Here is a 22,788-nt window from a genome sequence, read left to right on the forward strand (position 1 = left end):
AAGGCTCCATATTAGCTGTATGCCAACTAGTTTGTACTCATTTAATGGAACATTAAACCTCATATCGAAACCTCATATCAACTGACATGATAAGTGGCCATGTCAAAACCTATTATTTTTATATTTTTTATTTTTTTATAGCTTTGACACATGCAGGGCTTCAAGCTTGTCAAGTTCACATGCGTTTTGTGTATAGGTGAGAAATAACACCTAAGGCTAACCTCAGACATGCAAAACTCAACTCACATAGCTACAGCCAGTGCAGTATGTAGGCCAAATGTTATGTGTGGCAAGAGGGAGGCTCTTGGTGTCCAAAACATTTATTGTAGGCTAATTGTGAGAGCCAACACAACAATCATGCAAATTAAACAAGATGAATCATCAGAAATATTTGGAAGCCATGCTAATTCACACCAAGAAGCAAACAAGGCCACATTAACCCCTTACTTACTAGTGTTTGTACATATAGGCCTACTGGTAAAAGCAAACAATGATATCCTCTGGCACCAGTCACTATTCTAAAAAAAAATGTTTTGTTGTCAAATAGCTATAGATGCATAATAAGTTTAATTGATGATTGCCTTTTTGCTGAACCTGAAATACAAGTCAATAGGAATGTACTGTGCTTTTAAATCTAATGTAGTTCCGCCCTACATCGTATGACCAATCAGCAGCTCTGACACACAAAACCTCCGAATTTTAGACAAATCACAGCTCGTCTTTCAACACCAGTAGAGCAGTAGGCTACAGTTGTAGCAGTCTGGTTGGTATCACCTCCAGTCTACCAGCGCCACAAGCCTGTCCGCCGTGCGACTGACACGGTGTGATCTACACAGAAAATGCCCGGAAAGTGACTCGAGAGGAAGGCAGGACTGTCCGGACATTGGCACTGGATTCCGTGGAGGTTTTCTGACCGACGGACCCGAGTCTCCTGTGCAGTATCCGCAGCATTAGGTAGGTTTTTTGGCGCTGTGGTGTTGTTGCAATGTCCCTCTCCTTCCCTTTAACCCAGGAGCTGCGACAATTAAACGCACATTTTTGGCTGGGGGGGGTTTTGAATAACCGTAATACGTCTTTTTCTTTGCTTTATCGTAGCTACTTTTCCTAGTAATTTGCGGGTTACACATTTGTTGGCATGTTAGCTATCAAGATTAATACAAAATTACCACGGCTGATAATCACATAAAAGCCCATAACGTTACAAATTAAGCCCATACGTTTAGCCGGGGATGTATGTTGAGAGATAGCGCCGTTACGTGCCGCGCTCAGGGTCCTGTATCGCGCTGAACTGTTCTCAGATATCTGCCTTGGTTATCGACAAACGTAGTTAGGTTACACACCTTAAAGATCAGCGAAGACATTTTACAAATTTTAAGAGACAACTCTTTCACACGACATACGGCTGGGCCACCAGGCAGTACATATTTCACTTTAAATGAACTTAGAACATGTCCACGGTTACTGTCCTTTATGTCCAAAATAGACCGTGCTGGGTGCGGTAAACTTAAGATTAGTGGTTTAGATACTTAATAATAAGATAGATAATTAATCATAATTAATAATTAATCATAAGACCATAACAAACAGAACCGGGCTTTGTATAAACTACAGTAGGCCTATATTCTCCTTTGCTAATGTACGAGACATCTTTTAAAGTGCAGAGTTTGGTTTGAGGTTAGTAGGCTATAACATTAATATGTTGCAAATGGAATGTTTTGCGGTTACATATATGTAGCTATGTGTGTGGGTCTGAGTGCAGCAAAGGTTGGAAAAAATGACCCTGCTCAGTTAATCACATTGGTCAAGCGCATGCGAAGTATCCTGCATCATAGTTATTTTCTTGCCTCCTGTCAGACGCCTACCAAATCTCGCACTTTATCCTGTTGTGGACCAAGGAGATGTGGTCTCACATTGAACTTTCCATCATTTTCAGACAGCAGTGTTGTCTGCTGTATGCAGGTGGTCTGGGGAAGACTCAAGTCCAGTTGAATTCAGTGTGTTTCTCAGTGCTTGCTGCTCTCAGTGGGTCAGCTTCCACAGCTGCAGAGCTGGATCAGTTGAACTCAAGCTCACTTATACTCTCATTTCCTTGTCTGAAAAGAACACCCACTGCTGCATCACAATTATTACATTCAGTCAAGCAGCTGTCTGACCGCTGAGCCCAGCCAGGGTTTCAAGGGCCCATTTTTGTGAAGTTCCTCAAAAGAGCGGTTGCTGCTCAAGGACTTACTGAGGTGGGGGCTCACATTCATCAAACCCCTCAGAATAATAGTGCGCATGGCCGGAGACTTCAGTAGATCCTGCTGCACTGCTTGTTTTCACTGTGATACACTTGATTGATAGATCCCAGTTTGTTGACTGACTGTGAGTGAGGACAAATCCTTCAACTGTGCTCCTCTAGTTGTCTGTGGCTTCAAAGTTTACAGCTGACACATCACAGTATTTTTGGTTCTTTACTGCCTTTCATTTCATTCATTTCCGTGAGTTAAAGCTACCAAGCGCTAGAGAACTAGCATTATATCACATTGAAGGCAGAAACAAAAAAACATGGGTGTTCATGAGAAGTGTCCATGAACAGTTGAGCTCTGAGCCAACAAGTTTGGTGACCACCCACACATTGATCAGGTTTCCCTGGTGACTTGCTGTATCTCAGTGAGAAATGAATGGACCTATTATTATGTGTCTTTTAGTGTAGATGTAGTATAACAGACGTGGTCTACTTCCTATCCAAATATTCAATGACATACAATTGATAATGAACAGACCTAACAGTTTGTGAGCCTGTAACCAGTAAATGCTTCCGTCACTTTAAACAAGTAATAAAAGGTTAATAGATTATCAGCATTGTAATCATTTAATTTCCTGTTGATGCACTAATCAATTAATGGCTTATTAGTTTCACCACTAACATTCAGCAGTAGCCTGGGAAAACCCTGACTTACGGCAAATTTGAGATTTGCTCTGCAAGTCAGTCTGGCCAAGAGCCCATTCAAGCCCATTTCCAATTTTTCCAAATCGAGACACGATGACGATAGCGCAGCGACGGCAAGCAGCTTTTTGATTACATTCAACATAACGGCCACCAAAGCACAGCAACCCGTTGATGCCGCTGTAGCTGCTACGTCACCCGGATCGTTGGTCTGATTGGTTGAAGGACTATCCAATTGTGCCCAGAGGCATTTGAGCGGCGTCCACTGGTGACGCCCCTTTGGAAATGGGTTGTGAATGAAGCTTGCCCAGACCCACTCTCAGTTACAACTGAGAAGGGTCTGGTGTCAACCAGGCTAGTTCAGCAGGCTAGTTTCCTGGAAAGGGAAAGCATTGCCAAGACGATGAACTTTGAAACATGGTGAAACATTGCAGAAACCTCAAAACATGACATGTAAAAGTCTGAGTTTGGCCTTTCACAATGAATAATCGATTAGTTGATTGACAGAAAATGATCAACTGTTTTGGGAATTGATTAATTAATGCCATTTTCAAAACAACTCTGGTTCCAGCTCTTCCAAATGATGATTTGCAGCTTTTCTCTGTTTATGTCATTGTAAATGTAATATTTTGAGATGATGGACTATTGGTTTCAGACATTGAAATCAACTCTAAGAACCATTTTGTGACGGCTTAATAGAACAAATAATGAATTGCAAAAATAATTGACAGATTAATCTGTCATGAAAGTAGGGCTGATCAATATATCCTGTTTTTAAAGGCTGCATTACAGTAAATTGATGTCATTTTCTGAATTTACCAGACTGTTCTAGCTGTTTTATTATTTGCCTTTACCCACTTAGTTATTATATCCACATTGCTGATGAGTATTTGTCAAAAATCCCATTGTGTAAATATTTTGTGAAAGCACCAATAGTCAACCCTACAGTATCGATATCGAGGTGTTTGGTCCAATGATATTTGATCGCCTAGCTCTACATGAAAGTAATCCTTGATTGCAGCTACACTTGGATAAAACACAAACACAAATAGCTACCATTTACTTTTTATATTTTACAGTAATAACCAAAAAACCCCTAGTAATATTCAAATGTATGAAAGAGCAGTGCAGCATGGAGGAGGGGGTTGATCACCAAAGAGAACTGACATTATCTTGGCCACAATTCCTTAAAAAACAAATCTAAGGGATCTGAATGAAGATTGCTACTACTGCTCACCTTTCTTTCTCACACCTTCATCTCTGGTCTCTCAGATACAGGGGAGTGTGTGCATGTGGCTATTGAATGAGACATGGGATGGGAGTCATGTCTTGTGAGGCAGAGATGTGAAATAGTTTGGCTGTGGAACCGCCTGGTCCAGTTGCCAGAGTAAAGGCTGACCAAAAAGATCTTTAACTGGGACAGAGCACGTAGTTGTCCTTGGTTAAAAGAGGTTTCTGTAGTATTTTAATTTTCTGCTTTACATTTCATTTTCTTGAATAATTTGCAGTGTAATATAAATGTAGTCAAACAAAAACTACAAAAGACCCATACGGGTCAGTGGAATTAGACAATGCTCAGAAACTATGTCCAAATCAAATAAGACTACTACACAGAAACCTTTTATGAATTAAATGTGCTGGGAAGCCAGAAGTCCTTATGTGCTAAGTTAAGAACTGGTACCTTACCACTGACAATTAGGTAGGCAGATAAAGGTATGAAGAGAATGTTTTTTTTTTTTGTTTTTTTTTTGTGATCTTGGTGTTATTGAGGATGAATTTCATTTTGTGTTCCATTGCCCCATGAACAGTGACATGAGGAATCAACAATAACATCTTTGACGGGAGCAAAAAAATGATGACCTATCTCAAGCAAGTTTTATGTCCCAGAAAGTTGATAGTCATAGCAAAGTGAAATAAGAGAAATCACTGCCTCCCTGGACAGCTGGAAATCACAGTTTACTATATGATTTTAGAATAATCAGCAGTGAAGTAGGTAGGATTTGTTGTAAATACTGTCGGCTAAAAATATGCAAACCGTTAGTTGGGTCCTGGAAGAATCCGAATAAAAACAGTCTCCAGAGCAACACTCCTACACGGACAACCCTGGCAGCCCAGATTGTGTCTCACTGCCTTACAAATTGTATTCATACTAGTTGACTAAAGGCTGCCCACTCAGTACACAGACACCCCTCCCCCAATAACACATTTACACACTGTCTAGTCATTGTAGTCATTGTAGTCATTATAACCCCTGCATTGTGATAGTGAGTATACATCTGCTGGGTTCTCACCTTCACCGCAAAGGAGAAGTTGATTTATCTGTGAGTGTTGCATTGCTTTAACAGGGGATATTGAAACAAACATATTCCAAAGCATGCATGCAGTTGTTGTTTGAAATGTTGTGGTTTAAAGGGTGACCACTTCCTATGTGAACTGCATGTGTACTCCAGTAAGATGTTGTAAATGTATTGGCAATGAGTAGTTTTTGGAGTGGGGGACTGACAGTTTACCCAATTCACGATAGAGGAAGCAGGATGGTTCTGCAGAGGCAGTATAGTGACATATTACACATCTGCAACCATGTAAGGTCAACAACAACTCAAGCGGAAATGCTTCAGTCTACTGGACCTTCACATTCAGATCACATCAGATCCCAGATCCACCATCAGCATACAAATGGGTTTCAAATAAAAAGACAAAACAACATAAAGTTTCTTCAAGTTTGCCAAGGTGTTGTTCATTCACGAGCCTCCAGAACAGCTTCAGTGCTCCTTGTCAAAGATTCAGACCCCCAAGTGTGTGGATTTCTACTGGCGGGATTAATAGCATTCTTTTAAAAGATATTCCCTTATTTAAGTTTTGATGATGTTGGTGGAGAGCGCTGTCCAACACATTGCTCCAAAATCTCCCATAGGTGTTCAGTTGAGGTCGGGTAACTGTGAAAGCATGTGATTTACATCCTTTTCATGCTCATCAAATTATTCAGTGAGTTTGTGCCCTCTGTGGAAGCATCTGCAGTGGTTAAGTTTATCCACTAATATATTCAGGTGTGGTGTATGTCTGCAGTAGATACAATATATAGTTTTTTTTCCTCCTTATCGCGATATCAACTGGTGCAATAAATGCATCGCGTAAGGCTGGAACATTTAGCGAACGACACTCAGAGATTTCTTTGTGTTAGTTGAAAGAAAATATCAGTAGAAAACTACACTTTAAAATGTAACTGTCTTTTTTGTTTTTTGCCTTTTTATATTAAATTCAATGTTTAATTTTTTCAATAAAAGAACGTTGGAAATTATTTCCTTTCATTTGTTTTAAATTCAACAAGCAATATCTTGTATTTTGTACTGAAAGCAGCAGAAATGCAGAACTGAGTACACTTTAATATGTTTATCAGGAGTAATCTCGTTATCGTGCTATTCAACAACGTTATCACATAGCGCATATTTTCCTCATATCGTGCAGCCCTAGTCTGCAGCCATCACATGAATCTTCAAATGACCATGTCGTCCCTTATGTTGGTTGTGTGTATGGTTACTACAGTATATTGTGTCAAAGTATACCCATTCAGTATTGTGTAATATGTGCCAAAGACAGGGATACATATCAAGGTTGTGTTGTCTTGTGTATTTCCTCAGTCTTAAGGTTTATGCTCCTTAAAGAAATTGGTGGGAAACAATCTATATATGTGGTTAGTTCAGTCTTTGTAGGTTTCAGCTGTTCTTCAGGTTTATCCATAGTTCCATGGGTCAGCAGCCTGTTAAGACAGTTGCCCATGAGATGGTTGTGCATTATCACCCTAGCATAACGGAGAGGCTCTTGTCAGAGGCAGAACTTGAAACACTGCAGCTAATGGTTTTTGCAAATGCTGACCTTTGAACTAAGCTCAGAAACCCACTGCCATTCCTTCCTTTTCAAATGGAATTACCTGTAATTTGATATCAGAGTTCAGTATAAGTCATGTTCACCCGCATTTATGAGCAAAGATGAAAATAGCCTTTGTCACAGTTTGCGTTTTTATTTAGATAATTTGCAGCCTGCTATATAGAAAAGGGGTTTCCTTTTTTTCCTTTTTCATATGTCAGCGCGGTGCCGTTTGTTTAGTCCCTTACAAACAAGGTAACCTCATGCTGTTATCTAATCACAATAAAGCGACTACTGCCTGTGTTATTCAAACTCTGAAGCTTCATCCCTTCCTGATCCTTTGCACGTGATTTCATGAGTGTGATATTTTATGTAAAAAAAAAAACATCCAAACATGTAGGCTGACTGAATATAATGCAAGTATTTTTCGCCCTGCAGGCTCAGTGATTAAACAAACATTGAAGATGAATCTTGCCAAGGGGCTTGGTTTTTTCCTGTCAAAAGAAATGTCAAGTTGTCTCAGTTTTAATTGCGCACCATCCATTATGAACACACAGACCAGGTCCCTTCAGGTCATAAACATTGTGACAGGTGCGTAAGCAAATGAAATCCCCTTGGAGCTCAAGGTTGACTCACGGTTTGTACACTTAATGGCAGAGGACGACTGTTTGCCCTTATCTGCAGTTTATTTGCTCTATAATCCCTGCACATAATGCTGGGATGCAGAGGAACAGTAGCCATGAATTAGGAAGCAGACAGTCAACACCGTTGGATTAGTTTGCACACGGTGAATCATGACTTGGACAACTGGAATGATTGTCTCTTGGCTGAAGAGAGAGACATCTCTTCTTCCTGTCATACAGTCTAGCTGGAGGTTAAAATGTGTTTGTTCATAGCATGTGATTTATGGCAGAGCCTGAGGGGCAGAGGTTGTGGACAGGGTAATGGCCGCAGTCCTGCTGGTTGACCCTGCAGTTGTGTGGACATTTAGGAATGTACCAGATCACAGATCTGATTGGAAACTTAATAAAGGCTGGGTCATTTGTCAGTAAGGGGATGACAGTTGGAGACCAGGGCTGCACAAACATGGCCTTCTGTTTCTATGTAACATTGCATTTTAGGTTCACACAGATAGTCAGTGTTCCTTCCGTTATCATGCCTTTAGTGTTAGCAGGTAAAAATATCATTTGAACTAGAACAACTGCACTGAAACCTCCTGGAACATCAGTCTCAGTCCTTTTCCAGGGGAAAGTGTAAACAAGGACACAGTGTCATTGATGCAAAGCACCAGAAAGCAGGCCAATCCAGTATCATCTGTTATACTGAGATGCAGCAGCAGTTCCAAACCTCTTTTTTCAACTGCAATTCCAGTCCCATAGGCAAGGAAAGGAACACCAGGTGCAGCTAAAGATGCTGCTGCTGATGATGATGATGATGTGCGCCATCTACAGCCAAAGAAAAGTTTGATACTCCCTTGTGAAGCTACTCTTACCTGCTCAACATTACCTACCTTTCTTTTATTTTGCCTTCCTTCCTGACATACCAAGATTAGCACTGCTGTAGCCCAGCCTGCGTGTAAACAGTGATGCATGTCTCAGCTACACTGTGTATGTAAAGAATAGACATTTGGAGATGTCTCTGAAGTGGAAGGACTTTACCGCACGAGTGATGTGCCAGTTTATCAGTCACCTTTGACATACAAGCAGCTCAACTGTACCCCTAACCCTGGATTTCCACCGAATGCGGAATGGCTGCGGACCGTGCTCCGCCGTCCGTCAATACCCACCAGGTCCGGATTTGTTGCGGTACGGCTGCGGCCATGACTGACAGCTGTAGTCACAAGGACCCATAAGATCTTGCGAATTCACGTAGAAAAGAACCACAAAATCAACAACAGTTTGTTTCCATCCAGAGGAGTAGAGGGGAAACAACTCTGTGCTGTGTTTTCAAGGTGTAGTGCAGGGAAATATGATCCGCTGTGAGCACGGTGTATTTTATTTTGAAAATTAACCGGATGTTTTATTTTGCTTCTGTGCTCGACTTCCTGTCCCGCACTATCTGCCCTGTGTTGAATTGCTGCGGAGCTCTCCGGAGCTCTCCGACGTTCCGGAGCGGATCCGCAGACGTTCCGCAACCGGTGGAAATTGGAGGTAATAGGGATGCATCGCGAATCGGTTAAAAATCTATTTAAATGTGTAAAGATTACAACTGGTTAAAATAAAAAATGAATCGCAATGCAATTTTCAAACAGCCTAGGGCGTGACGCTAGCTAACATTACACAGCAGATAACGCTAGTCTGCTAGTAACGTTAGCTGACTTAAACACGGTTAAAATACTGACAGCTAAACGGTGTAAAGTGTGACTGTATTTCACTGGAAAAGGATTCCAACACTGGGACATACAACAGTCTGCAGCTGAAGTCACAGAGGAGACTTTGAAACAGCGTGGACACTGCCGCTGTCGGATAAACAACAGTGACTTTATGTTGCGTTTGGGTCCCGCTCCGTAAGGTTGTGTTGTGTTCAGTGTTGTTGTAAAATACCGTTCTGCCATCTAGTGTTTCTTCTTTTTGTCGTTTACCTGCAAATGACTGGTGAGAAAAGTTGTTGTAAGTTATTATTACATTTTAAATAAATCATTTAAATGTAACAATATGGCATTAGCAATAAACAGCTATTTTTTTTATTTATTTTTGTTATGATAAAATACTATTTCAGTTGCATTTTTGATAAGAGGACACATCTGTTGTTTTGCACAGTTTATATAAATAAAGGAAGATGTTTCAGTCATTTCATTCTGTTGTGGGAAAATCATATCGGGAACTTAAAATCATGATTTGTATTGAATTGTGAGTTGAGTGTATCGTTACATCCCTAACTCCTAATGTAGAATTTGGTTATATCTATAATTGCTAATGTCATGGTTCCAACAGGCCTCCATTAGGAAGAAGAAAGTTCTAAATATAGTGAGCGGAGTTATTTAATGAACCTGATTTATGTTGTAAAATGTGAGGGTGAAAGTGGGGCGCCCCGGCTCCCCCCCCCCCCCCCCCACCACATTTGGTTTATTTTGAATCCCTCCAATCTTCCATAAGAGGTGTTATGATCACAACAGCTGATTTTCTCCTGCCTATGCCAGACATTCATCGACATTGACTAATCACTGGAACATTTAATCGAAGAAACGTTTTAACCTGGCTGGCATTCTTATCAAGCAATTTATTTCAGAGTTGAAATTATTGAGAAGTGAGAGGAAACTTTGTGTGATGCTGGTTTCCTGCTGTTACGTTCTTTTCCTTATCATTATCACAGACCTCCCACACCAGGGCTTCATGGTGTGCAGAGTCGGCCTCGTTATTAAGTGTTGATGTGGTTTGGTTTCACCATTGCTCCATGGAGAGCAGCCTCAGCCTCCACTGCTTCCCATAACAGATCAATGGGGAAAAAAAATATCCTGCAAGGAGGATACAATATCAGTAACAGGAGAGAAGAGCCTCAATTAATTTAACACAAACACATTTCAGTCTCGGTGCAAGATGTAACACGACACTGCTCAGAATCTTAGCCGCAGTTTGTTATCAGTCAGACATTCGTAGTGCTTCCCCTCTAAAGATATTCTATCTCAACTCTTTATCTCCATTTTATTTTTTTCCTTTTTTGTATTTTAAAAGGTATATCAATTATGCTATGCAGAATGTCGGACAAAAACACACCAAATAACCCTGACGTCTGTTGTTTGGATGTCCCTCTTTTTCCACAATACTTGTTCTAACTAGCATACAGACAATGTGATGTCATGTTTAGATATTTGCAGCTGTGCTACTACACGTTAAATCAGATGTATTTCCTGGTACTTTTAGTTTGTCCCCAGCTTTAATAGTACAGACCTTTTATTTAGGCCTGCAAATGATCGATTAATCAATATGGATAAATGTAATTTATGATATATCTTAGGATATATGTAATTTAATGTTTGTGTTTATGAAGATTGAATAATTCAGAAATAATCACTTTCCCTCTTATTTTATATAAAGCACATATTACTTGTTGTATAAGACGAGTGCTGGCCTTTGATGACACCAGTGACTCATCTGTTGTTGACTTTATCACCTTCCATGTATTCGTTTCTCACCTTTCATTGCTTTCTTTTCACTATCGAATACACACATGCTTTGCTTCCTTTCATTTCCTGCAAAACTCTTCCTGTTCTGTTCACTATTATAGATGATCATAGTTTCAGTTAGTTAGTATACTATAGTTTTTTGGTTGCTTGTCTGTCTGTATCATTCTGTGCAGCTGCTGTTTTGGTAAGGTCTTCCTAGAAAAAGTTAAATCTCAGTGAAACTTACCTGAATTAGCCTCCCAGATTGATTGTGTCTAACTGCAAAAGTGAATCAGAAGACTTTCCCTTTAAGGGCAGTTGCAGCAGCCTTGGGGAAACAACAGGCCCCTTTTGTACTCCCACTAATAGACTAAAGGTGTTGGCAGCCTGGCATGCTTTGTGACTTCCCCTCCCTTTAACACTGAATCACCAAGGAGAAGACACAGAGATGTGAGAGTGCGTGCGTGGGCTCAAAGAAAAGACAAAGCCCGACGACAGGAAAATAAAGAAATAAACATTGTCAGATGCCGCACTGTAAGAACCTTTTCTACAAACCTCAGTCGTTGTGCAGAGGTAACATCGGAAGCTTGCATGAGCTCCCTTTCACACAGAGGCTAATGCAAGGAATTAGCTGTAATGTTTTGTTGTGAAATGCTCCTCACTTGTGTAACTACGAGTTACCGGTTGAGGATGTTTGCTTAAAATCAACAACAGCCACTTGGCTCATTAGGTACGATTAACCCACTGAGAAGAAGTTGGCAACCTGGCGTCAGAGGAGAAACGGAAGAGTGATGCATTGGTCTTCCATGGTCTATCCGTGCCTAGGTTAACAGATTCAAATACAGTACACAATATATGGACAGTTAGTTGGATTCATCTTTTCGAGTGCACATTGACTAAGTGATATTCAGCACATTACCCATTTTATTGCCTAAATGCAAACATAGAAACATCTTTTTCCTTTGGTCATTTCCCAAAGTAGCATAACCAGCTGAGTACCCACACTTACCCCCAGTCTAGACCGCAAGTGTGTCAGTCTTTTTTTTTTAAACCAAAATATGTGCGGAAATGCGAGGTTGATGCATAATAAAGCGTTACGACATTACTACAATTTACTACACATTAGGGCTGTCAAAATTGCTCAAAAATGACATTCGAATATGCCCTCTAAAAAAACACATAATATTCGAACATCTGGTTGCGCATGCGCATTTTGTCAATGACGCGCATTATGTCAATAACAGGACAAATTAATACAAAGAGACATAAGTACTTGTATAGGTAGTCTATTTAAGTTTAAACATATTTGACAACGTATTACCTACACAAAAACAAGTAAATCAAATGATGGCCAAGACCGCAGACCTCACGCTCGCTCGCTCGCTCACTCGAGCACTTTCTTTCTCTCGCCCTCACGCTCTCTGCGCAATGTGCGGCTGTGCGCATAACGGTTTAAAATGAACAACAATAAACACATTTTGAGTGCTGATCAAGAGTTTTGTGCAAGCAATTTAAGGTCGCGACTATTGTCCCAAATATAGCAGGCTTCATTCAGTGATTGAAACAAATATTATTAACATTAATTGAAGTTTCACAGTAGCCTATATAGAACCGACATTGAACGCTCCGAGCGAGCTGTGCTGTGGTAAACATGGAGCTTGTCAGTCGTAGCATAGGGATACAGTACCTCGGTTCCATTGCTTGACAGAACTCCCTGAAGCCTGCCCCATCCACGACACTTATTGGTCTCATGTCCTTACAAATGAACGAAATTAATTTCTCCGTTATGGCCTCTTGTCGTGTTGCAGACAAAGAGCTTGTGGCAGGCGGTGCAAAATGCGTGTCAAGACGTGACTGTTTAGCTGGAGTTCCACACATTATGCCATGCTCATTTGGGTGCACTTTTTCGAGATGTGACCTCATGTTGCTAGTGGTCGAATGGTATGCTAACTGTATTTTACATAGCTTGCATACAACTTTCGCGGCTCAACTATTTTACCTCCTACCGACCAAAATCCAAAGTACTTCCAGACATGGCTTTTTAGATTTTGGGGGGTTAAAATCGCTTTCTCTCATGCGGTCAAGTTGGGCTCTGCACTTTCTGTCATCTTCCATGCAAGACAAGTCAACTTGTGGTACCATTACCATCTAAACTTGCAGGCTTCATATAGTTTGAGAATTAGTCAGCAATGTCTTCTTCATTTCTAGTTGTCATACTCCTGTCATACTCCACGTTTTGTGCTTTACCCAGTGTGTGGTTTTGTCAGGGCTGGGCACAGATGGAAATTGTTGATTTCTGCCTTAGTCAGCAGTCGGCGTTGCCTGCCAAACATGCACTCTGAAAAGCGTTTCAACATAGCTGTATGTGAAGACCTTGTGATCTCCATGTATGTTCAGACTTACATATACTCCTAGGGCATTTAGCAGTTAAGTCTTTGCTGGGAAGGTACAAAGTCCCTAATTAAAACATTGTGAGTTAGAAAAAAGAAGATGACAGTGTCTTGCATCATTCTGTTGTGCTCTGCCCAGACGAAAATGCATCCAAGCAGTCCTTCAAATACCACGAAGGAGGGGTGCTGCACAGCAGCCTGTCACATAGTGATGCTAGAGTCCCTGCTTTGGCACTGCTGCAGAACAATGCTGACAGATCCTGCTAACCATCATGCTCATGATGACGTGGAACATGTGTAAACAGACAGCAAAGTATACAGTATAAAGTTACTGGATTTGGAGGCTAAAACATTTTATTCCTAGACCATATAAGTGAAGCTATACTTTATTCGTTATCAGGCATAGTTATTAAAATATGTCCTGTGCGTTTGAGCTATCCTGTTTAGAGAAGGAGAAGAAGAAGACACACCTTATTAATCCCCCACCATTTTACACTCTGTTGTTACACACAAGGGTTGGGAGGGTTACTTAAAAAAATGTAGTCAGGAACCTAATCCAAGTATGACAGTATTAAAGTAACGTAACTTGATTACTCTCCGTCACTTTTGGATTTCCTCAAAACCAAATATGCAAATAAAGACCAGAGAAAAGAAATAGTGTATCAATAAGACAATTTTTATTCAAACTTAGGACCAGATGTATAAACAATGTGGACACACAAACCGGTATTTATAAAGGAAGATGCAGTGCGGACCAGGCGTACAAACAGTTCTCTAGAGCAAGCTGATAAGGAGGAGATTAAACAAGGTGACATCATCTTCCAGTAAAACATTGTTGTTTAGGTTCTTTGCCAATTTCACTGATAGTGTTATTGTTTTGCAATCTCACGGATGCAAACTTTGCATTTCAGCGAAAATCGCTGTTTTGAATTCAAAATAGGTCACTTCCAACATCGATTTTGTTCCACACTGAATGCGGTTTGTAAGTGAGGCACTCCTGTGCACTGACCTGCTGTTTTTTCCCCTCGGCCTTCCCTCCCTCCTCCCTCCTCCCCCAGCCAGGCCGTTTGTTCAGTGGCTGCAGGGCCGGAACAGAGAAAACCCTTTAACAAATAAGCTGTAGTAAGCCTGCAGCTTTTACTTCCCAACGCCAGAGGAAAAGCTGTCAGCCAGCCCACTGCGGTGTGTAGAATTTATGTGCGGCAAGTGTGTGTGTTTGTGTGTGTTGTGTGCAAGTACACATTTCCCTATGTACAGAATGAGTTTGTGTGCATGCCTGTGTCAGAATTAGAGGCTGAGGGCTAAATGTCACAGATGACATATGTGCTACCTGAGAATCAAAGCCAGAGTGATATCTACCAAGATGAAACTAGCTATCCTCGGTTAAATACATAGATTTGTGGTTCTACGTTCCTGGTGTTTTGTCAGCAGAAAGTCTCAGTTATTTATCTTTCTATGTATTTATCTATAAAACATCTGGAGACAGAGTTCATTAGTTTTTTTCTGGTGGCAACTCCATTGTCATAACTGTGTTTGAAGCAGTTCTGTGTCTATTTTGTGATTCAAGAGACTGCAAAGTAAAATTGCACAGTAATGTTGGCCTTAGATCAAAAAGCCTGTCAAATAAAGACAATGTGGTGATCACTCTCCTTGACAGTTTTTTTTCTGTAGATTTGTTCTGAGATGCGTGCATGCAATAATGACAGTGGAGTGTCCCTGACATCTGTCACATGAGTTAATTTAAAATCTACGACATGAAATGGTACTTTTGATTAGGTTTTGTTGTTAACTTGAGGAATGTTTCCCTAGTGCATAATAAGAACTAACATTTTTTTGTGTTTTGTGCCACAATCCAGGCCTCATGGAGCTGGGGACTCAACGCCTGTTGTGCACCAGGGAGCTTGATCCATGCTTGGTTCCCAGCAAACAACCATAAAGGGTGGGAACTTGATTACCCTTCAGTTCCTTTTTTCCCATCCCTCCCCCTAAATTGCCCCTGTGGTGATATTGTACTCTCCTGCCTGTGGCCCGCAACATGATTGGCAAGTTGAAACAGAACTTGCTGTTGGCCTGTCTGGTCATCAGCTCGGTCACAGTCTTCTACCTGGGCCGCCATGCCATGGAGTGCCACCATCGCATCGAAGAGCGCAGCCAGCCGGGCGGTATTCTGCCTTTGTCAGCTCTGGGAGGCAGCATGCGGACCACCTTACGGACAGGTCAGAATCTCAGCACACCTTTTGTTTACAACAAAGACATGCCACTCATCTTCATCGGTGGAGTGCCCCGCAGCGGGACCACGCTAATGCGAGCCATGCTGGACGCCCACCCTGAGGTGCGCTGTGGCGAAGAAACCCGCGTCATCCCCCGTATCCTGGCCATGAAGCAGATGTGGAGCCGCTCGGGCCGGGAGAAGATGCGCCTGGACGAGGCCGGTGTGACAGATGAGGTGCTGGACGCCGCCATGCAGGCCTTCCTGCTGGAAATCATTGTAAAACATGGAGAGCCCGCCAACTTTCTCTGCAACAAGGACCCTTTTGCTTTGAAGTCGCTTTCCTACCTGGCCAAGATCTTTCCCTATGCCAAGTTTGTACTCATGATTCGTGATGGCCGGGCTTCAGTCCACTCCATGATCTCACGGAAGGTGACCATCGCCGGCTTTGACCTGGGCAGCTACCGGGACTGCCTGACCAAGTGGAATCGGGCCATAGAGACCATGTACACTCAGTGCCTGGAGGCAGCGGACAAATGCCTACCTATGCACTACGAACAGTTGGTCCTTCATCCTGAGAAATGGATGAAGACACTGCTGAAATTCCTTGACGTTCCTTGGAATGATGCCGTCCTCCACCATGAGGAGCTCATCGGGAAAGCTGGAGGAGTGTCCCTCTCCAAGTAAGTAATGTTAACGGCTTTCCCTCGCCCAAAACCCAAGCCCTGACGTCTTATGTGCTCATACTTTGATGGTAAACATATATATATATATATATATATATATATATATATATATATATATATATATATATATATATATATATATATATATATATATATATATACATATGGCTGTCAATTGATTAAAAAAATGTATCTAATTAATTACAGACTCTGTGATTAATTAATCGAAATTAATCACATACATAATTAACGGTGCCTGAACCGATACTTTTTAAGAAAGTAAAAAAAGAAAAGAAAACAAAGGGTACTAAACAACAGTTGGTGACATTAAAGAACGCCTTGTTTATTGCTAAGGCCATATGGTCAAAATTAAATGATTTAATAATAATGTATAACAATAGCAATAACTTATTTCACTAGTAAATTGCTGTCGAACGACAAAAACAACCACCAAGGACATTTACAATAACTTCAAATGCGCCCCGAAGCTGTAGTTTACCAGTTTCATTGAACGCACCGTCTGTGTTGTTTTTCCGACGGCAGCTCGGCAGCTGCAGATTGTTACATCCCGGTGTTGAGTCACAGTCCTCTAAAACACAGTCAAACTTTACACCGTTCAGCGTTAGCTGTCAGCATTGTAACCGTGTTTAATCCAGCTACTAGCTAGCGGTAGGCTAACGTTAGCTGCTGTCGAGTATAGTGTTAACTAGCGTCACATGCAGCGGTGTTTGTGTTGCCTGTATCGTCTTCAGAGCACCAGAGAGAAGTTCAGACATATCAGTGGCACCAGATTTCGGTAGCCAGGGTTGGCAGGAAGAAGATTTTTAATGATCCAGGCAGCACATTCTCGTCTCCCTCCTTCATTTTACAGTCCAATGGTGGCTAGAACGGCTCCGCACATATATATATGTATATACACATATACACATATATATATATATATATATATATATATATATATATATGTGTGTATGTGTATGTATGTATATGTATATATATATATATATGTGTGTGTATATATATATATATATATGTGTGTGTATATATATATATGTATATATATATGTGTGTGTGTATATATATATATATATATATATATATATATATATATATATATATGTGTGTGTGTATATATATGTGTGTGTGTGTATATATATATATATATATATATATATATATATATATATATATATATATATATATATATATATGTATGTGTGTATATATATATAATATATATGTATATATATATATATATGTATGTATGTATGTATGTGTGTATATATATATATATATATATATATATATATATATATATATATGTATATATGCATGTGTATATATATGTATATATGTATATGTGTATATATTTTGTATAGTGTGTTCAATATGTTTAGAAAGCACTGATAGGCCTACACAAGCTGAAATAGTTTCAAAAAGTGTAACAGTGTTTATTATATTGCAAAAATATAGGCAATAGGCTTGTAAAAACTACTGAAAATAGGCTGCTGAAACACCGGCCAGCTGTAGGGTGTCCGGTAAGAACTTGAACCAGCGATGTCTTGAGATTCATTTACAACTCCAACATGACGTTAACTATGAAATTGTATTTGACGTTAATGTGAAGTTGGATGTGGTTCTGAAATATAAGCAAATAATAATGCAGATTAATAAACATCTGACTTACTATGAACATTATTTACCAAAACTAAATGTTATAGCCACCAGCATATAACAAGAAACAATACTAAGAATTACATTAATTTCTCTGTAATAATTAACATAAATGTAACATATTGCTCAGTAACACAAACTGAGAATAAGCCACATCTATTACAGCACACATATCCATAATGGAGCAAACCACGTAATACACCTTTAATAGCTAAGCACGTGGCTCCACAGTGCTGTCTGTTTACTGGTGATTGCACGTTGCTAGCAAATTGCCCTAACACATCCTGAATATCAACACGTGGCTGCACAAGTAATATTAAACAATCTACACATATATCAGCTATGCAATAAGAAACACAGCAACAGCAATATTATCAAGGCAATAATCTCTCTCTCTCTCTCCAAATAAATGTCTCGTCGTAACACGGGCTAAATTTATCCACATCGTAGCAGAACACTTAAGCTTTAACGTTTACACAGCTAACGAGGCAGTAAAACCCAGTTTAGCAAGCTACAGAATAGTTGTAACTTACGTTCTGGGCTACACACATCACTTCAACAAGTCCGAAAACAGGAAAGGAATGATAAAGAAAAAGTCTGTTTACAGCTGAGCTGCTGCGTCCTGTCCCCTTCTCCTGTCTGAGTGCAGTGCACCTGCGCGGCAACTTCAGGAGCCTCGGATGAAGCTGGGAACACGCGGTTTCCACACCGTAGTAATCCACCGTGATAATAATGATACTTTAAATGAAAACGGTAATTGTTATCGTCAACATTTTTACCGTGCTTTACCGTTACACCGATAATCGTTACATCTAGGGCTGCCCCCTCTTAGTCGATTAGTCGACTAATCGGTCGTTTTGGTCTTAGTCAACTAAGATTTCTTATCGATTAGTCATGTTGTATGCTTTTTTCATGCTGAATGACTTATTTCCAAGAAACGTACGAGCACATCTCTGGTAAACACAAGAATTAAAGTGGTGCTTTTGCATGACTCTATGCGGAGAAATTCAGATTTACAGATCTGTCGATTAAATCAACTAATCGATTAGTCAATACAATTGAATGAGTGTTAGTCGACTACGAATTCCTTCAATCGAGCACAGCCCTAGTTACACCCCTAACTGAGGCTAGCTCGCCCCTCCTTCCTCCCTTCCGCACACTAACCCCCCAACCCCCACCCCCAAATCGTTATTGGCTGGAACACTGTTTGTTATGTTTTGTGGTGCAGGTTGGCGCAGTTTGTTTTTGTTGCCGTTTGTGGAGCCTGGGCTGTCTACAGAGGCCGTGTTTTTTTTACAGTGTGTTCAGGGAACAGGCAGCTAGCAGATAGTGAGGAGAAGTTTGCTGTATGTGACAAAAAATGTTGTAGTCTAAGCGTGACATCGCTTAGAGCACCTTTTTAAAGTGACAAAAATATGTTTTAGCAAAAAGATAATGACTCATCAGTGGCCCTGTTTAATGAGATGGAATCTGTAGACTGATTTGGTCGAGTTTAGTTGAACTTTCACGTTTCATTGTTTACACTGTAATTGTAGCTACAGAGTCAAACATCAGTCTGGCTATTGTCACTGTGTCTTCTTTGATCTCCCTTGTTTGTAGCTCTGGGAGAGACTTGTCCATGTTGTTAAACCAGAACTCTTTAATTTTAGATAATTACAACATAGGCCCTTGCAATGCCTTTTCAAGCATAGATTTTCTCTTTAAGCTGTTCCCACCACCTGAAAATGAATACCTCCATTGTCTTCTTGTTGTTCAATTCAATTCAATACAATTTTATTTATAGTATCAAATCATAACAAGAGTTATCTCGAGACACTTTACAGATAGAGTAGGTCTAGACCAAACTCTGTAGTTTACGAAGCCCCAACTATTACAGTGGTTGCCTCAAGAGCAAGCATTAGCAGTAGCTATTGCGACAGTGGCAAGGAAAAACTCCCTTTTTTGTTAGGAAGAAACCTCGGACAGACCCAGACTCTTGGTAGGCGGTGTCTGACGGCACCAGTTGGGGGAGTGGTGAATGGTGGCAATAATAATCATAATAAAGATAGTGAAACAGTGATCACAATGGTAGTCGTAGTAGTTCATGTCATAGTAGGGTACAGCAGGGCGTTACGGGGTGTAGTGTGGCACAGCAGCCTGGGTGGACGCGGTTGGACGCGGCAGGACGCAGTCGGACACTGCGGGGAATCGCAGAGCGTAGCAGGGTGTAGTAAGTCCATAGCGTCAGCTGCACCCAGGACCCCGGTGTAGGTGCCACCCAATTCCAAGGCGATGTTCTGGGTGAAGAAGAAGCAAAGGGACTCCGGGGAGAAAACTCCATAGGAAGACGAAAATAGCGAGGGTCTAAGAGAAGAGACAGGCAAGAGAAAATGACAGTCCAATCAGCTGCCGGTTTTCATTTTCTAGGAAACAATCATAGACTGTTAATGGAAACAATACAGAGAACCGCCGCCTGCTGCTATGGAGACGTATTACGTTTCGCGTATGCGCAGAGCGTACGCTCAAGTCGGCGTCGCCTCAGTGTGTTTTGAGGCATTTTTTTGGATCTCAGGGACCCGACTGATCAGTCCGACTGCCTTTTCTGCCGACGGTCGGCCGTCTGGTTGGTGTGTAAGCGCCTTTAAAACTAAGCATGCACCTCTGGCCTTGAAATATATCCTTCCCATGTTTTCACAAAGCCTACAGACTTTCCATCATTACATTTTCTTTTGGAAATGAAACATCCTACGGCTGTGCACAGCAAGAAACCCAGTCGTTAGTGAACACATGAGATTATGTCTGCACTACGATACTGTAAGCAGGTTTTCCTAATGGCCCTGTCTGGTGTCAGAGTTGTTTTGGTTTCGGTGATTTGGGAGGTTGGCCTCTGGAAATCGTTGAGGAAACGCTGAAGGGGTGCAACCCCGCTCCTCTCCTCTGTCTGCTACCACCCCCTTCCTGCCACGTAGCACCAGAACACATATCCTCTTGAGTCATTTGGGCCACATTTTGTTATTGTCTTTAAATGAGAACACTCATGTTTTTTTATTAAATGCCTTTTACTTTTACTGCACTTTTTAAGGACTCACCCCACTTCCTCTGTAGTAAAAAGGGAGGGTAGATTTCCTTCTTTTGGTTGAAAATGTCTAATATGCTCCATATTTCATTTCTCTTCCCTTTCTGAGTTCCATGACTTTGATTTGTTTGAATATGAGAAAAAAACAATTTAAAGAACAAAGCAGGGTGGAGCAGGGGTCAGCAATTAAGTTATCAGCAATTATTAGTCAGTCATGGGCCATGGCAGTGTTCAAAGGCACATTGTACAACTATATAATGATAATTAATTTCACAATAACATTGATTTATATATGTTTGTTCAAGGATTGTGTCCAAGAGCAGATGTCATTTTTACCATTCGTGAGGGCTAACAGAGTTACAGAAGCCTATGTTTGTACTCATTTTGCAAAAATAGACTCATATACACAAAGGTCTATTCTGTGTTGCACTTTTGAGACAAGCGATGTAAATGGTTATCCACACACAATAAATAGTGGTTTTCTCTGTTTTATATCATTATAAACTGAATATCTTGATCAGTTGCTTCTCTTTATGTGGGTGCATTGATTGTAATAAGATGTTTGTAGGTAATATTTTTGGAATAATATATTTTAAGGAAATTGTTTTTGGTAGATTTCTAAAAAAACATAACTTTTTAAATGCAATCTGTAAAAGGGAAAACTACCATTTTCATCAGGGGGCCAGATATTTTTGTTGGAGGGCGGGATTCAGCACACGGGACACAATTTGCCTACCACTGAAGAGGATGAGCAGTATGGCCACATTTAGCTGCAGTTTTGCATTTCTGCAAGCTGCATTTTTACAAAAGCATCAAGAAAACATTCAACTGATATTAGATCAAGTAAGAGCTTTGATAAAATCTAACATCAATACACAGCTACAGTGATAAATAATTCATCCTTTATAGAGGAATATTTACTAGCACTACTCCAGTGATGTCAAAGCACTGGGATTCTCTCTCACCATTCAGCAGCGCTGATACTTGCTGACATGTGAGCTTGAAAGTTGTTGTTGTGGTTGAAGGAAGGCCTTTTTAACCCTGAAGGCCCCACACTACATGAAGAGATCGCCCAGACATGCTCATAATACCAACATCCAGACAATAAGGTTTAAGCACATTAAGCCATTTATCATTAGAATTTTTAATGTGGGTTTAAACATTCTACCTAATAATGACACAACTCCAAGGTTGCTGACCTCTTGAGAATTTTCTTTGAGTTTATAAATTGACCTCTGACCTAGAAACCGTTACCATGCCCTACTTTTGTGGTTGCAGATGAGGTCATGCGAAAAGATGGGGACCAAAGAATGAGTTAGACAAGGCAACTGTGGCCAGATCCACTGCAACCACAAAGCTAGTAAAACCCTGGAGTTAAAGAGATGTACAGACATTATATCCAACTGTGCGTGCTTGGCTCCTTTCTTTTTATGATTTTGTCCCTTTTTATCACTATACTTCTTTGAGTCTGGTTATTTCTTGTCACAGCTCAACTCACACTTGCTTTGCCAGACCTTCGGTCTGGCTAGTCTACACAGCATTCCTGGATGGTAAAAAAAATGCTCTGGTTTATTGGCATTACTTTAAACCAATCACAATCGTCTTGGGCGGTGCTAAGACCCATACGGAGCAACGGTGCCTCTGCAAAATAGCCTTGGGAAGGAACTCGTTTTGGTGGAACGTTTCCCTTCAGAAGTTGTTTTAGTCGTGCAACAGAAAACTCAGATTGGACAGATAGTCTAGCTGTCTGGATTTACTCTGCAGAGATCTGAGGAGCAGTTAACCATAGTCCTCATAAATCCACCAGAGTTTAAAATTCCAACACAAAGGAAGCCCAAGGCAACGGATATCTGGCCTAAATGAGTGAAATCCGGCTTAA

At 40.7% G+C, this 22,788-nt stretch overlaps 1 protein-coding gene across 3 annotated transcripts in view; it reads left to right on the forward strand.

The window, feature by feature from the left end:
• The first annotated feature begins 697 nt into the window (after window positions 1–697).
• tpst1 (tyrosylprotein sulfotransferase 1) overlaps window positions 698–22,788 on the forward strand; it is a 46,106-nt gene continuing 24,015 nt past the window's right edge. The window contains exons 1-3 of one of the 3 annotated variants that reach the window (XM_031285652.2): window positions 731–954; window positions 14,344–14,467; window positions 15,142–16,177. In XM_031285652.2, coding sequence (XP_031141512.1) covers window positions 15,321–16,177 — 857 coding nt within the window. In that variant the 5' untranslated portion in view covers window positions 731–954; window positions 14,344–14,467; window positions 15,142–15,320. Of the gene's footprint in view, window positions 955–14,343; window positions 14,468–15,141; window positions 16,178–22,788 lie in introns of all 3 variants that reach the window. The other 2 variants (XM_031285645.2, XM_031285659.2) reach the window with 2 other exon arrangements.

This window comes from Sander lucioperca, chromosome 5 (genome assembly GCF_008315115.2).
Source record: "Sander lucioperca isolate FBNREF2018 chromosome 5, SLUC_FBN_1.2, whole genome shotgun sequence".
NCBI lineage: Eukaryota > Metazoa > Chordata > Actinopteri > Perciformes > Percidae > Sander > Sander lucioperca.